Here is a 15,805-nt window from a genome sequence, read left to right as displayed (position 1 = left end):
GGGAAGGGGCTGGGGAGGGAAGGGGGGGGGAAGCGTCGCGAACCCGCCGCGATTTTCTTCCCTGTCACCTACCATAAGGCCCCTGCCGCTGCTTTCCGATGGGCGTTTTGGCAGACGGATGGTGGCCCCCCGGTAAAACAGCGTGGGAGAAGCGAGCAAACAGAGCAGCAGATGCACGGCGCCCCTGGCGCTCCATCACTGGGCTCAGCCATCCCGGGGGGGGCCTGGCTGGGGATGAGCACCCCCGGCAGCACCCGGCACAGCCCGGCTGAGATTTATTCTCCTGCTTGTTCTACTCTTTACCCATCTCCCTGTGCTCCCCTCCCAGGTATTCACCGTGAATTATCATCCCTAATTATAAGTCCCAGGTCAGCGGGATGTTGGTGAGGATGAGGAGGGTCTGGGGGGGGGGGGGGGGTTAGATGCGATGTGTGTCCCCCCGTACTGAGCACCAAAGGTGGGCACACGGGGAGCACTCATTTTCCAAGTGTTTTTTTATTGGCATAAATAATTCATACACTGTCACCTCACCAAACACTGCACGACAAACCACGGGAACGAAGGGCTAACCAGTTCTGCAGGTCACGGAGATTCGCACTCAGTCAGACAGCGGAAATTATAAATACTTTCTTAAAGTGTAGAAAACCTTATAAATGTTACTGTACAAATTTACATCAGGGAGATCCATCGTGCCTTTCTCAGCTTTTTTTTTGTGTGTTTTTTTTTTCTTTTTTTTTTCACCAGAAACAATTGTTCTTTTCCAGTGACAAGAGTCTTGCAACGACAACAACAAAATATATATATATATATTTATGTATATATTTATAAAAAGAAAACAGAAAGAGGAAAAACGGGAAATTAAAACCAGCTCATTCTGCAACGGTCAGAACTAACACGGAGAAAACAAAGCAGCCATCGAGTTCAGTTTGAAACTGTACAGGATTTAGAGCTTGTTATATATGTATATATCTATATACATACATATAGAGATATGTATATATATTTATATATACCTTATGTACAAGGAAATGTAACAGCGTACTTTACAGGGAATGGAAATCAAGAAGGCTGACAAAGCTGCCCGAGAAATCACTTATCTGCAAACCAAGAGAAGTTAAATTAAATTAAAATAAATTAAAGGGCATAAAATAAAATAAAGGGCAAAGCGTGCCCACCGCCCCGCTGGCTCCCACCCTGCACCACCCTGCAGCCAGGCACAGCTTGGGTGGTTGGTGGTCCCCAGGGGACAGGAGGTGCCAGGTGGGGTGGGGACACGTGTGTCCCACTGTCCCCAGATGTCGAGACCGAGCTGTTTGCACCGAGCCTGCAGCAGAATCTGCCAAACCCGAAGGCTGAGCAGCCCCAAGCACAGGTACCCAGCCCAGCTCTAATTCAGCCACCCAAGAAGGGTGCTGTGGGGGTCCCCTGGGTTTGGGGACGGTTCCCTATGCATCAAGCTGTTGCTTAAAACACTACTGAAACCATCTTGGCTCCCACCCGGAGCATCCCCAAATAAATCCTTGCCTCCCCTCTGGCTCGCGCCGCTCGATGGAGCGGGTGGAGGAAGCTCCTCGCGCCGTCGGATGTCCTATTAGGGGGCATTGTGGAGAGCGGCTCCCACATCCCCTCCGTGCTGAAGGGCTGGATATTTTTAAACTAGGGGAAAAAAAAAAAAAAAACATGCACAAAGCTGGAGTCAAAAAATAAAAAAACAATGAAAATAAATAAATAAGATTTGCGTTGTGTTTTTTTTTAAATAATTAGACTTTCAGAAATAAGAAGGCATGATGCAAATAACACGGCTGCACAAACAGCCGCTGCTGCGCTGAATGGAAGGGAGGGAGCTGCTCTTCTGGGCTCGCTTATGGTAAATAGAGGGCAGCTATTTTTTTGTTGGTGCCACTGTGCGACGGCTTCCTCTGCTCATGGCCTGGGGGAGATGCTCCCAGGAAGAAAAACAAGGAAGAAAGAGCAGAGCTGGGTTGGGTGAGACCTGTTGGCTGTAGCATCCCTCAGCTCCATTCGGACACCCAAAGCACAGCAGGTCTTCAGAAAGTCTTTCAAGTACCTCCACCACAAATCTGCACAGTGCCTACCAGGCCAGAGGACCTTGCTACCCCTGATGCTGAGCAGCAACCATGGCATCACCTCCTTGATCCTTCCAACACGGAGACAAAGTTCCTGTGCTGTGGATTCCCCCTCGTGCCCATCCCGGGGCGCACAGAGCTGTGGGTGCTCAGCCTGCTGGCACGAGCAACAGGGACAGGATCGGTGGGGACAGGACGTGGGGACCAGTCCCCATCCCCAGCGACCCACAGCCCCCAGGGCTGCTGCGAGCAAAGGCATTGGTGAGAACTCAGAGAGGCTCCGAGCTTTAGTGCAACACTTATGGCACACGCACAGAGGATGGGGAGTGCAAGAGGAGGCTTTGGGAGGGGAGGACAGGCAGTGGAGGACACCGTCGTGGTGGCCCAGGTGAGATGAAGCTGGTTTGTGTGAGTGAGGGAAGAGGAGGGACGTGGAGGAGGCAGAGGGCAAGCAGATGTGGGGCATCTTACATCACCAGGACGGGGAGATGCTCACCACCTGCGCCAAGCTCTGCTGCATCGTGCAGAGTCCACAAAAGGACAGTGCTGCCCAGCGCAGGGGGAATTGGCACAGCCTGGCGTGCACCCTACGCTCACCTAGGCTCACCCCCTAATGGCCAAACACAGACTTGGTCCGATTGCCTCCTCCTCACTTTGTGCAAAGCAGCAGGGATGTGACAGCACGGCACAGCACGTGCGCCAAAAGCACCAGCCTGAGCCCTGTCCAGAACAACCTTTTCCCAGGACCTTCCTAAGGAAGGAGCCTCCGGGACCTCCCTGTTCCCACGGCTCTTCCCACCTCCAGTGCTTAGCAGAGGCTTCTGATCCTCATCCATTTCAGCCAAAGCAGCAGAAAACACCAGCAAGAGCCGGTCGAAGGAACAGCGAACACCACAGGGCCGGTTAGTTTGCAGAGCTGTGTAACAGCTCCGAATTAAAACCAACTCACACCACGACTGAATTATTCAGGGCAGCTCCTGTCAAGCAATTACGCTCGGTTAGAGCCTGAGAATGCAATTTGCTCTCCGCTGTCACTTGACAGCTCACCTAATGGGCTCGGGGACCCAGCCGAGCTGGCAGGGAGAGGGAAACACCGGCACGAGACAGGGCACCGGCCCCGAGATGCTGCCCCAAAAGCAGTGAGCTCAGGGCTTTGGCTGATGGATGGTGGATGTCCGGGATGCTGGGACAGCTATGGGGCCAGGAAGGGGATGCCAGCTCTGTACAACCAGAGCCTGCTCCCACTGCTCTATAGACAAGCCCAAAAAAATAACCCACAAGCTTGTCCAGCCCTCGAGCATCCGAATAACAGCCCTTGGCACGGCGCAGCTATTTCTGGAGAGAGCCCGAAGCAAAGGGGAGAGGCGAGGTGGAGAGGTCGGCTGATTAGCTCCGCGCCGGGGCCAAGGGCTAATTTAGCGGGGCCGTGGAGCTGTGCCCTGCTGAGAGGGAGAGCCGGGGGGAGCCTAAGTGGGCACGGCCGGGAGCAGAGAAGCCACTTGTGAAAGGTCACCGCTGCCCGCCACGGGGTGCCGAGGAGCGGGATGCTGCGGATGCATTTCCCGGCGGGGGGCAGCTAATAGCAGCGGCACGGAACTCGTGAATCAGCAGCGTTTCCCCCCCTATCCCCCCCCCCCGATATTTTTTTTTCATGAAAAAGAAAATTAAATAAAATCCCTAAGAACCAAGAAGCGAGCCAGCCCCAAAGGAGCGACATGAGCACTGACCATGCTGATTGGGATCAGAGAAGCCCTGGTGTTAAATTGAAGCCGCCCAGCCCTGCTTGGCGGGGTGCTGGCCCCGCAGCCTCTGTGCATGCGGCCACTGTCACCCCCCTGCCGCGGCGGTGTCCCCACGGGTCCCAGGCCACTGGCCCCTCTCCATCGGAGCGGAAGGCTGCGCAGAGCAGGCAGCGCTCCCATCCCGCAGCGCCCACTGCTCTTTCTGCCACGGCGCCTGGAGGATAAGTGGTGAGGACGAGGAGAAGCGCAGGGGGAGGAAGGCACCGTCCCTCAGCTCCTTCGGTCACAGCCTGGAAAGGAGACAAAATGGCAGAGTCAGTGTGGTTCTGCAGAAACCTCCCCAAACACCCTCTGCACCCGTCCTGCCGATATGTTACTGGTTAGGTTCCCAAGGTGGGAAAGGGCTTGCAGCAGCTGCAGGACCCCCCAGGGGCTTTCTGTCCCTTGTCCCCACGACCTTTGTGCAGAGATGCTCCTGCACCGGAGAGGTCCCAGGACCCAGCTGCGGTCCCCAGCACCAGGCACTAAGGCGGGAGCCAGCTCAGAGCGAGCTGCCAGCAGGTTATGGGGCCAGTAACGAAGGGGAAGCTGCCGGGCAGCCAGAGCGTGGCTCGGTGGTTGCAAAACCTGCTCAGAGCCAACAGAGCAATTGCACAGCCTGCTGCTTTGGGGTTCATCAACCTTCAGCTTTCCTTGCCCGGCCGCCGGAGCCGTCCTGGTGCCTGCTCGGAGCATGGGCTGGCAATTAACTTCCATCCTGATTAATGGCTTAAAGTCCAGGTGATGTAGGGACCGTCTGACTGCTGGCTTCGTACTGCTCCCAGGAGCACCGAGCACACGGGAACACACAGGTGGCACAGGGGACACTCAAGCCCCCAGCTTTGGGGCACAGGTAAGGAAGGGAGGTTTGGTTTTCAGGGGCAGGAGGAAAAATCTGTGCCTCAGAGCCCTCGGTGGGGCACAAGCAGGACCTGCTGCAGCCAGAATTGCCCTCGCTGCTCTCCCTTAGCTCACCCTAGGGGACCCCCACCTGTGCCCTAGGTCCCCGGAGGGTGCGGGCAGGGACTTACTCCGCCGACTTCCAGAAGTGCCCTGGGTGGGAAAGGCGGCGGTTGCGCTTTGGCAGTTTCTCCAGCATGTCCATGAGCTTGGTGAAGGTGGGTCGCTCCTCCTGCTCGTAGGCCCAGCAGAAGAGCAGGATGTCCTGCAGCCACACAGGGCGAGCGCGTGAGCACCTGGAGCCGCTCCTCGCCCACCACCACCCGTGCACCCCATATCCACCCGACATCCCATGCAAGGAGCCCCATCCCCATGTCCTTGTGAAGGGCTGACATGCAAGCTGGCGCAGTGGCAGCGGGACCAAGCCTCACCAGAGGAACCCCTTGATGTTTTCTGCTTGCGAATCCCAGGTAGCACAGAGCGTTTCCCAAAGCACGTCCCCACTCCATGCACACATGCAGGGATCTGCTTGCCCCACAGCACGTACCGAGATCTCCTTGCCCATCCCGATCTGGCTGAGGTTGGGCTTCATCCCCCGCCCCACCTGCCATATGATTGCCTCCGCTGGCTGCGTCTTGAAGGGCCACTCCCGCGCGTGCAGCTCGTACCAGATGGTGCTGGTGGGAGACAGGGGGCTTAGGGGCTGCAAGGGGCTGGGAGCCACCCCGAGGGGGCACAGTTCAATGTCACACACCCGCAGCCACCTCTCCCTGCCCCAAACCCATCCGCAGCCAGCACAGCCAGTGCTCCCTGTCCGTCCTTACGGCCAGAGATGCTCAGTGCTTGTTACAAAGACATCACTGCTCCCCTCCATCCCTGCACGCAGGAGCACGAGCAGGGGAAAGGCGAATGTCCCGACCCAGGGGAATCATCCCCAGACCCGAAACAGCTTCACCACATGGGATTCCTGAGCTGCTTCCCCCTCACTTTGAGGCAGCATCAATCTCATGCGGCGATGCTGCAGGCAGGCAGCCCTGTCCGTGGCTGTTGTTTTGCTCCACGTTTATAAAATTCGCTGCGAAGGGACTTGAGGGGGATAAAATATCTGCATGTGCTGTGCTCGACAGCAGTGATTGCCGCACAAGGCAGGCAGCAGGGACAAGATGCTCGGTGGGCACAGGGAGAACCCACTGCGGGATTTTGGCAGTGCCTGGATGCATTAAATGCTGCAAAATTCAAGTTTCTATCTGGGAGCTTGAGGGCTGACTTTTCGCCTTCCCCGGAGTCTCTAAAAGCTCTTTCCCTGTTACTGTCCCCAAATCACAAGAGGGAAATTATCTCCAAGGGGAGCTGTGACAGTGACAGCCCACGGGGACCGTCCGGCATCCTGCCCAGCTCACAGGAGGGCACAGAAACAAGAAAGAGTGAAATTATGAGAAAATCTTTAAAGGAAACTGCTGGCTCCTTTACTGAATTGCTCATTCTCAAATAAAAAAGAAAGTCAAAGTAACCAGCTCTCACTTAGCCTGACCAGATCCCTTAATTACTTCCTTTTTCTCTTTTTTTTTTTCTTTTCTTTGTGCTCAAGTTCTACCTTGGGGGGAGGAGAGCTCCAAACCCCTTCAGCTTTAATTACGGCGGTTTTGATGGAAATATTGCCTCAGATAAGAGCTTCACGTAAAGTAACCGCTGTGGCCCACAGTCTTTAAGGTGTGCACGAGAAAATTAAACCTCCGGATAAAACCTCCAGCCCTACGCCTACCTCGGGAAAGGTTTTATTGGGGCGTGATGGGGCTCCTGCCATAAAGGATGCTTTCTTCTAGATAAATAGCCGGAGCGATGAGCCGGTCGGCTGAACGCTCCCACTGAAGGAGACTCATCAATTCTCCTCTGCTCAGCCTCTTGGCATGTCCTCCCCCTGCGCGTTCAGCCCCCGCGGCAGCCACCGCTGCTCAGACCAACATCGGCAGGCATCCAGCCGGGAGGATCGGGGGGGTTTGGTGGCTTTGGGACCTGTGGTCCCTTCCTACGGCATCCCCATCCCACTGCATCATCCCCACTGCATCCCCATCCCACTGCATCATCCCACCAAAACCCCATCCCACTGTGTCCGCATCCCACTGCAACCCCATCCCATCACATCCCCTTCCCATGGCATCCTCATCCCATCGCATCCCCTTACCATGGCTTCCTCATCCCACTTCGTCCCCATCCCACCGCGTCCCCATCCCATTCCAGGAGCTTCCTCGTCAGTACCCATACTGGGAAGAGGCGATTTCCCCGAGTCACCCTTGTCTACATGTAAAACAGGAGGACTTGGTGATCTAGGGGGTTGAACCCAAGCTCTCTGGAAGCAGGATGATGCCCCGAGCCCAGCGATGGTCTCAGACCGTGCCGCAGGGACTCACCCCAGCGCAAAAACATCCGAGTGCTTGGAGAAGGGCAGCTTGTCTTCCTCGGTGTCGGGTGAGAGCTGGCGGATGATCTCGGGGGCGAGGTGGCACAACCAGCCGTTCTGGATCCGCAGCTTGTTCCCCCTCCTGCCAAAACACGGAGACAAGACCATGGGTACCGCGGGGCAGGCATCACCACCAGCAGCCCCCAGCCTCTGCTCTTTATCCTTGTTTACACCTGGTTTTCCCCAAGGCATCCTCACAAGGCTGGGCTTTAACCCCACTGGGATAAACGCCAGCAGGCATGGTGGCTTCGTGCCTGTCCCTGCCAGGTGGCAGGGCACAACTTGGGCTGGCACCTTGCTCTTTCATGGCCCTCACTGTGACCATTGTGCCAAAATGCCTTGGAAGAGCAGGGTAAAGCATTATCTTGGGTAAATCCCAACAGCATGAACACCTGTGCTGGTCCTGCTTTGATCCGAGCAGGGGCTAGGGACCTCCGAGGGTCTCTTCCAAGCCAAATCACCCTATAACGGTCCAGAAATTACTGTTTTCAGGTGTTCGACCCCGAAGAGCCCCTCCAGGCCATCATTTCCCTACCTCCTCAAGATCCCCCCCAGCCAGTACAAATACATTGGGTACAAATACATTTGGCCAACAGCTGAGGATGATGCTGGTGGCTTCCTCCCTTCATCCTCCCACAGCACCTAGGATGCACCGGTGGCACAACTCGCGCCTCTCTCTGCTCGCACCTGCTCCTTCTGGAGCTGCTTCACCAAATCAATGCTTCTCCCCTGACAGCAACAAGGAGGTGGCCATGGTGGGGACATGTTCCTGACCACGGTGGCGGGACACAGGAGGTCTGGAAAGGAGACGGTGCCGCCTTGGCACTACAGCAGGCAGGGAGCACAGAGCAGCCAGTGGGTGGTAAGATGTTAAGCAGCTTCATTGCGTGTCGATGAAGAATTTGGCAGCATTATTCTTCAGGAGGTAACAGAAGTGCCCCATGAGAAGGAAGAGCTCGCTGTCTCCCATGGAGGAAGTTTTCCCAGTTTGTGCCTTGACACCTTCCTGAGGACGCACGGGGACGCACACAGAGCGCACGACAGCTGATGGAGCCCTGGGACTCGATGGCTCCTCTCCTTGGTGCCCCACCACGTGGGCAGTGCTATCCCAAATTTGGTTAAATTATGACAATTTGAGGTTTTGTAACAAAAGCTTGCCTGCCTTCATATCTGACCTGGACACTTTGACTACCAGAGGAGCACCACCAGCTGAGTGCCGAGCACCACCGCTGAACGAGAGAGCGCGAGCAAGAGCAGAAGAGCTCTTCAGACTACTCCAAGCCACCCCGTGCCTCTCCTAATTACAGAGCAGCCCTACTGAGCCCTGTGATGTTTAAATACAGGAAAAAATAAAGACAAGATCACCAGGATAAGATAGTTTCAATAGCCTTCTCACATCTAGCAGGGCGAGCGCATTGCTGTGCTGGGTGCTTGCATGAACTCGAGGCAGCCTTGTGCTGGGTGGATGAGGAGGATTTGGAAACCCCAGCATTTTTTAGCCCTTGGGAAAACAGGCCAGGCTGTAGTCCTCAGTCACATACAGTAACATCCCCGTCCTTCACCTGACCTGCAAGCATTTGCTCACACGCATGTGGGAAGCCTCCAGGGACCCCAGGTTGGGCTCGATCGCTGTTCCTCATCTGTGAGAGAGCGTAGCCAGCTGTAAGGAGCCACCCTGAACAGGGAAACCAGACCTGCCAGCACTTTCTGCTTCAGAACCTGTGGTGAATGATGAGTGCAGATCCCAGCCTTCCCCCAGCTCTCCACCAGCAGAAGACACGTGTGGGGCCAACAGTCCAGGGCAGCCACCCCCAAAGCTCCTTTGGCAGGAATTTCCCTGTGGTTTCCATTTTCCTAGCAAAACACCGCTCGTTTCTGTTAGACCTTGCATTTCTGCCCTGCCCCGTGTGCCATCTGTCCCCTCCTGAACAGTCTTCATGGCTTCATCCCCCAATGTCATCTTGGGCAGAGATGGCCGTGCATCACCCACAGCACCGGGTCCCCATTTCCCTGGTGCCTCACCTCGCTTTTTATCTCCAGAGCATTGCTGACGATAACATCGTGGAAATATCGTAGGCTCTGACCAACCGTGGGACATCCATGTCTGGCAACACGTTCATTCCCAAAAAATCTTTGCCCCCTGGCAAAATCTGCCCATTTTTACCCAAAGCCTTTTGCTGCTGCTGCAGTGAACTGCAGCCTCCTACAGGCAGGAGTAAAGTCCCCCCAGCCACAACCTCTCCAGCAGCACCATGTGCAGTGGGTGAGGCCAAAAGCAGCCCCAGAGGGCCAGCTGGGCACCACACAACCAGCAGTGGTTTTTGTTCAGTATTACCCAAACCAGAAAATAAAACCTCTATTCTTTTTCCCCTTGTTTCCTTTCCCCCACCCAGCTTTGCTTTTCTTCCTTTGAACGACTGCTGAAACTCTCCGTGCTGCCATGCATACAGCTTGCAAACCTCCTCCCCCCCCAAAAAAAATAAAAAAATCATTTAATAGGGAACATTTACCAAACATGCTTGACTTCAAACCTAAAGAGATAACGAAACATTGCAACGCTGTAAATGTCCCAAGCTTGGCTCTCTGCTTGCTGTGCTCTGCTCCATGCCCTGGCTCGGTGCAGACACCACAGCCAGATGTCCACAGCATCCAAAAGGTCACCGGCACGGCATCATTCAGCAGCCAAGGAGCACAGGATGGAGCAGATGCCGGTGGATTATAGCAATATAATTGGGGAAAGGACAAGGAATGAGGCAGCTTTCCTGGCCCTGGTGAAGTAGAGCCCAAGGACACCCAAAGGCCCCCTTGTCCTGGTGCCCACCACGGCTGGAGACCCAGGCAGCCACGTGCAAAGGAGCTTTTGGGGTCCCTCCCCGTAACCCCAGCTCAAAGGGGAGCTCCAGGACTGGGGACAAACCCAGGATTGCCATCGCACTGTGTCCTACCTGCCTGCTTGGAGAACGCCCGAGATGCTGAAGAGGCCAAAGTCCGTGATCACCACCTTCCCATTGTCGTAGAAAACGTTTTTGGACTTGAGGTCCTTGTGAAGGATCCCCTTGGCGTGCAGGTACCCCATCCCCTAGGCCAGAAGGGAGAGAAAAAAAAAGAGCTGAACAAGAAGCACAAATGAAGAGGATAATGCCAGAAAAGGGGCAACCCCAAGACTGCTCCCTGATTAATTGATTACGCAGAGAAAGAAAGAGCAAAGCAAACCAGAGTCCCTGAAATCCTCCACTGGGAAATCGATGGTGATGTTTTTGCCTTCCTTTTCTTTTGGGATTGGGAGCAGAGGGGGAACAAGGCAGCACTCTCCATCCCACTATCGCATCCCCTGCTGGAGCCATTAGGGCTTCCCACGTGCGCACCGGCACGGTTAGACTTGGAATAAGAGCCTCACAGGAGTCCTGCCTTAATTCCCTTCCCCTAGGAAAAACTACTTGGCAGTTAATTAAAATTATTGCTAATGAGGCAAAAAAAAGGCCGCAGGTGGGAAATCCAAACTCGGCTGCACCGGGCTTGTTGCGCGTCATCTGATGGAGCAGGCTGCGGGCGGACACATAGCTCAATGGGACGGCGCTGGGGACATTTATCCTGGCTGCAAGGCTCGTGGTGCTGTCCCACTTTTCATCTTCCTAAGCAGACTGGGGAAACTTCTTCCAGATGGAAGGACCCAAGGATAAATGCTGAAGGGGCCACTGAACCGTTGCTTGAGAGCAATTATCAGTCCTCTACCAGTGACACGGGAGGGTTGAAGTGGGTTTCTGAGGCACCATCCGAGCTCTGATCTTTTCATGTATGGCCATGGACCACGTGGGAACCTGCCCTGGATAACCAGGGGGACTGCAGATGCCCGAGGTGCCACAGCCGGAGCTGGATTTGTTAGGGGTCTGCAAGTCCCAGCACATGGAGCAATGATAAGGTTTAAAAATCTGCTGTAAGACACCACCAGTGCCTTCGTGCCTCACGTTCTTCATGCAGTAGCTATACTGTGCTGCATCTACTGTGCAATTATTTCCTGGCATTTTGGGGCTGTCAATCACCCTGCAATCAGCTCATGAATGCTGCCCATCCTGAGGCCAAGCACCATGCCGAAATCCGGGTGTGCACCCAGACCCTGCGCCCTGGGAGGAGGGTGCAGACCCTCCTGCTTAGGGTCTTGGGAAGAGGCTGGGTTTGGGGGCTGAGTTTCAGAGCTGGGATGCAGTGGTTAGAATGGGAAAGGATGCTTCCTGAACGGGCTGTGGGTGCCAAGGTCCAGGCTGGGCCACCCTCCAGCCGTGCCACCAAGCCTCCGGCAAGCTGCGTGCGGTAACCCACCACAATGGCTCTGCTCCACGACACATTCAGAGACCAGAGAGCACGGGCAAAACTTTGCTGTAGGCATTCCTGAAGGAGCAATCAGCCCCTCCGATGAAGCCAGTGACTCCGCGGGGGATACCACAGATCCCACAGCAAATTCCATCCGAGATAAGGCATGGCACGGCAGCGCTGTCATTTGCTCCGATGCCCCGCGTGAGCGAAAAGCCAGCTCCCTCTGCCGGCTTCGCTCCTTAAACAAATTAACTTTCGGCTCTGGAGGATCGCAGCAGAACAAGAGCCCTTGCACCCGATAATCCAATAAGCTTAAAGGATCTCTTGTCTCATGTGGAGAATCGAAGGATAAAGTCACTCCAGCGCTGGGATAGGCAGTGGAGCTGAAGCTCCCCACGTCACCCAACCCGCACCTCCTTGGGCTGCTGCTCCCCAGCCCTGCCAAAGCCCACCCCACGCAATTAGACCTCTGCTAATTGCAGCTCCACCACCTCCTCAGGGCAGAGCCAGCATTCCCTGCCCGGTGCAGGTTGCAGGGGGCACCCAACCGAGTCCTGCGAGAGAGGAGAGGGTGCAGGAGAGCAGGTTTGCTGGTGGGGATGAAGCTGGGCCTACAGCACTTTTGCTGATTTGCTTTGGCTGATCTCACGGGTGAATTTTTCACAGTGATGCTTCCTTCTTGTGGGTCCAGCCCTGCTGAGATCTCCTGTGCTGGTGTTTCCCTGCAATGTCACAAAGGGCTTCGGGTCCCCAACCCACGCCGAACACATGGGCAGCCGCAGGAGACAGCGGCCTCCGAGCCTGCTCCTTGAAACCCCAACCAGTGGGAGGAAACATCTGGTACAGAGAGAGGGGCCGACCCGAGCCATCAGCTCCCGCTGTGAGCGTTTGGGAGGCAAGAACATATTTGATGCCTGAGATGTTTGCTCAGCAGCAAAAATCCTTCTTTTAAAAATAGAAAATACAGATCAGGAATAGAAAAAAATGGAAAGCGGACACCCCAAGTTCAGGCCAGAGCTTTGCAAGAAGGTGCCACCACCAAGGTTGGGGCACGTGTGGGGTGGACGGTGTAACCCAAGGGGCTGGGAGCACCCATGGGACGGGCACGGAGCCCCATGGGGTGGGCCGGGAGCACCCATGACCAGCTGGGTGCCCCAGCACAGCACAGCAAAGACACGGGGTTCACCTCTCGTTGCTTCTCTCCATCACCACGACGCGGGGCTCAGCCATGTCTGCCCAGAGCCCCTTGCACCTCCCTAGCCCCTGCTCCCCATCCCTCCCAGCCCCATGAACCCACGGCAACTTTACCCCAACTATCTTTTTCTTTGTGTCAGAAGGAGAGGAATGTCCAACTGTGGAAGAGCTGGACCTAAAACTCCTTCACTTCCAAGGGGGAAGAGTAGTTGGCACCAGGCTGGGCCAGACGCGGTGCCCTTGGATCCCCCGGGAGCTGTAGGGAGCCCTTCCAGCAGTGCCCATGGATCCCCTGGGAGCTGTAGGGATCTCTGCCAGCCCTGTGTTTTGGACCCAGAAGGTGCTGTGGGTGCTGGGCCAGCTCGGCTGGGTGCTGACAGGCAAACAGGGGGGTCCTGCCCCAGCCCTGCGGTGCCGCCATCTCCCCCCAGCACGCCGTACCTTCACGATCTCTTGCGCTATCTGCCTCGTCTTGTTGACGTCCAGGACGATTTTGGCGTCTCTCACCACCGAGTAGAGAGTCCGTCCTTTACACAGGCTGGAAGGACAGGAGAAGGGAGAAGATAAGAGCACCGCTGATAAACCCCCTGCCCAGGAACATCCCCCAGTGACAAAGGCAGGGGTGGCAGACAGCCACCGGAGGTGGCACACCTCAGGATGCACTGGGGGCTCAGCAGCGATACTGGGGACACCGGGAGGGAGGGAGCCACCTCTGCCACCCCCAGTGCCATCCCTGGGGCTTGTCCCCATCTTGTCCCCATGTCCCAGCCGGCAGCAACCCAGCTGGCCCTCTCGCTGCAAGCATCTTTTTTATTTATTTATTTATTTTTGGTGCAAAACTGTCCGCGTCTCCTCCCCGCCTCTTCCCCTGTGGGATACAATGCTCACAGATGTAACATGAGTCAAAAGAGGAAAGACAGGGAGAAAAAAAATAAAAAACACACAAAAAAAACCCCAATGCACTGTACAATGTCCTCCAATTTTCCTTCTCGTACCAATTACAGTAAAATCTATTTACAGAGCCTTAATTACCAAAGGCAGCTGTAGGGGGAGGGGGGGCATATAAACCAATTAAAAATATATTGACATTTGAATATCATAATGGAGTACGTGGGTGGATGCTGCCTCGACTCCCACCCACAAAAAGGGGGCTTTTTTTTTGCTTTTCTACATCCACCCACGCTCATTACAGGCAACTTTGGAAGGATGGGACTGGATACCTGTGCCTGAGAAACAAAGCGCCAGGCAGGCGCGCGTCTCGTTAAAGAGGCTTCAGGAAGCGCAGACGTTAATTGATCTTGTTCTCGTTAACGAACAAGAAGTTGCAGGATTTAACTCCTGTCCGCTCTCCCCTCCTCCTGCCCGCTACCATCCCCCGTGATGCAAAGCAAAGGCAGGTGTGGATGTCCCCAAATTTCCACCCAACTGCAGGGGCTTGCCTCCAGAAAGTGGGGGAACGCTGAGCTCCCGGCAGCACTTTTGGGGATTAAATTGGTTGGGTTGGGATAAATCCTTGCTTGCTCCTCTCAGACAGGCTCACAGCCCCTCCTGCCCCAACGCCCAAATCTCCACATGGCTAACAAGCACCATTCCCAAATTGTAGTAACAAGCACCATTCTCAGGTTGGGCAGCAAAGCAGGAACAGGAGCAACCCAAAATTTCACATCTTTTGGGAAGACAACGGCACCCTACAAAGCACGTTCCTGCAGATGAGATTGGAAATAGCCTTGCCACATGCACATGAGCCAGGCAGACACCGCAGGGCTCGGGGCATCCTCACACCCACCCCTGCAGCTGCCTGCTCGCCCCTGCCCAGCCGCCAGCACCTGCAGGATCCACGCTTGTGACCGCACGAGCTGCAGCATCCGCAGTCATGAACGTCAGCTTTCTCTAACTAAACCAGCTGCTTTATCTGCCGGAATAGTTTGACTGCAGTCAGGGACAAATATGAGTTTTTCTGAAGATTAGGATGCCGGTGCTCTCAATATTGCTTGGGAATGAGTGATAAAGGCAATCCGTGACCCTGGCTTTCTGCAGCTGGAATTAAAGGGGGCAGAATAATAAGGGACACGAATTCTGTCTCCACCATGAAGTTTTCTGCATTGATTTGCTAAATAGACTTGTAGAGCTTAAGCCCCACGAGGCAACAGGTTAACAGCTTCAGCCCCAGCTCGCAGTCCCCGGCTGCACACACACACACACACACGCACATGTTATCACAACTCTCCCCAACCCCCAGCAAACGCTGATTTCCCTCTGGAGCAAACTGTTAGCAAAAGTTGCTTATGGGCTGGATTAGTTATGAACCAACACTACAAATTCAACTTAAGAGCTTAGCTTTGATTTCAGCCCCGAAGTGAGTTAACATCAGCTGTTTTCTGGAATAAAAAGGGCTGGTTAGGAGGAAAATAAAAAAAAAAATAAAAAAAAAAAAAAAAAACACCGATTGCTGCCTCTCCAAAGTGCAGCGATAAACCCTTTCCGATGAGATTCCCATCTCTGCTGCCTTCCCAGCCGGGGGGGCTCCACGAAGGGAGGCAGCGGCCGCAGGAGCCCCAATTCTTGGGGACATGTGGCCACTGCTGCTCCGTCCCCAGGGACGCAGCCCCGTGACTCGCTCCCCGGTGATGAATAGCTCCTCGGAGTGAATTCACTGAGCCGACACCGCACCGGGTGTTTGCTAGCGATTTCTTGCTGGATAAGGAGCTGCCAACGCAGCCACAAAGCCGTGTTTGCACCTATTATGCAGCACCTGAGTCTATTTAGCAAGCACCTGCGGAACCTTTTCATGGCAGCCCCCGGCAATTTGGGTCCCTCTCTTTCCTCGCCCGCTGTGAATAGTCCCCATCCGGGCGGGAGGAGCGGGCACGGAGCACACAAAGCACACAAAGCGAGGTGCCGGGGGCGCACGCACGCACGCATCCCTGCCTCGAGCGGTCGGTACTGGGAGGTGGCACCCACCCCGCTTCGGATCATGCGGCGTGACACCTGAAATGAAGATGAAATAAACCTCTCTGCACCCAGGCGAGGTGGTGACATAAGACCAAACCCAACCAAGACCAACAGGGAGATGC

At 55.1% G+C, this 15,805-nt stretch overlaps 1 protein-coding gene across 4 annotated transcripts in view; it reads right to left on the bottom strand.

Moving 5' to 3' along the window:
* Positions 1-481: 481 nt before the first annotated feature.
* The window catches only part of KSR2 (kinase suppressor of ras 2), a 59,215-nt gene continuing 43,891 nt past the window's right edge, over positions 482-15,805 (bottom strand). For 2 of the 4 annotated variants that reach the window (XM_040577261.1, XM_040577264.1), the window contains 6 exons: positions 13,173-13,269; positions 10,172-10,305; positions 7,177-7,308; positions 5,316-5,445; positions 4,900-5,033; positions 1,756-4,119 (listed from right to left, as the gene is read on the bottom strand). In XM_040577261.1, coding sequence (XP_040433195.1) covers positions 4,113-4,119; positions 4,900-5,033; positions 5,316-5,445; positions 7,177-7,308; positions 10,172-10,305; positions 13,173-13,269 — 634 coding nt within the window. In that variant the 3' untranslated portion in view covers positions 1,756-4,112. Of the gene's footprint in view, positions 1,098-1,755; positions 4,120-4,895; positions 5,034-5,315; positions 5,446-7,176; positions 7,309-10,171; positions 10,306-13,172; positions 13,270-15,805 lie in introns of those variants that run through there. The other 2 variants (XR_005825133.1, XM_040577263.1) reach the window with 2 other exon arrangements.

The sequence above is a fragment of the Cygnus olor genome, chromosome 17 (genome assembly GCF_009769625.2).
Source record: "Cygnus olor isolate bCygOlo1 chromosome 17, bCygOlo1.pri.v2, whole genome shotgun sequence".
Classification (NCBI taxonomy): Eukaryota; Metazoa; Chordata; class Aves; order Anseriformes; family Anatidae; genus Cygnus; species Cygnus olor.
Note: the sequence above shows the minus strand (reverse complement) of the source record. Positions and strands in the feature narration are given on the sequence as shown.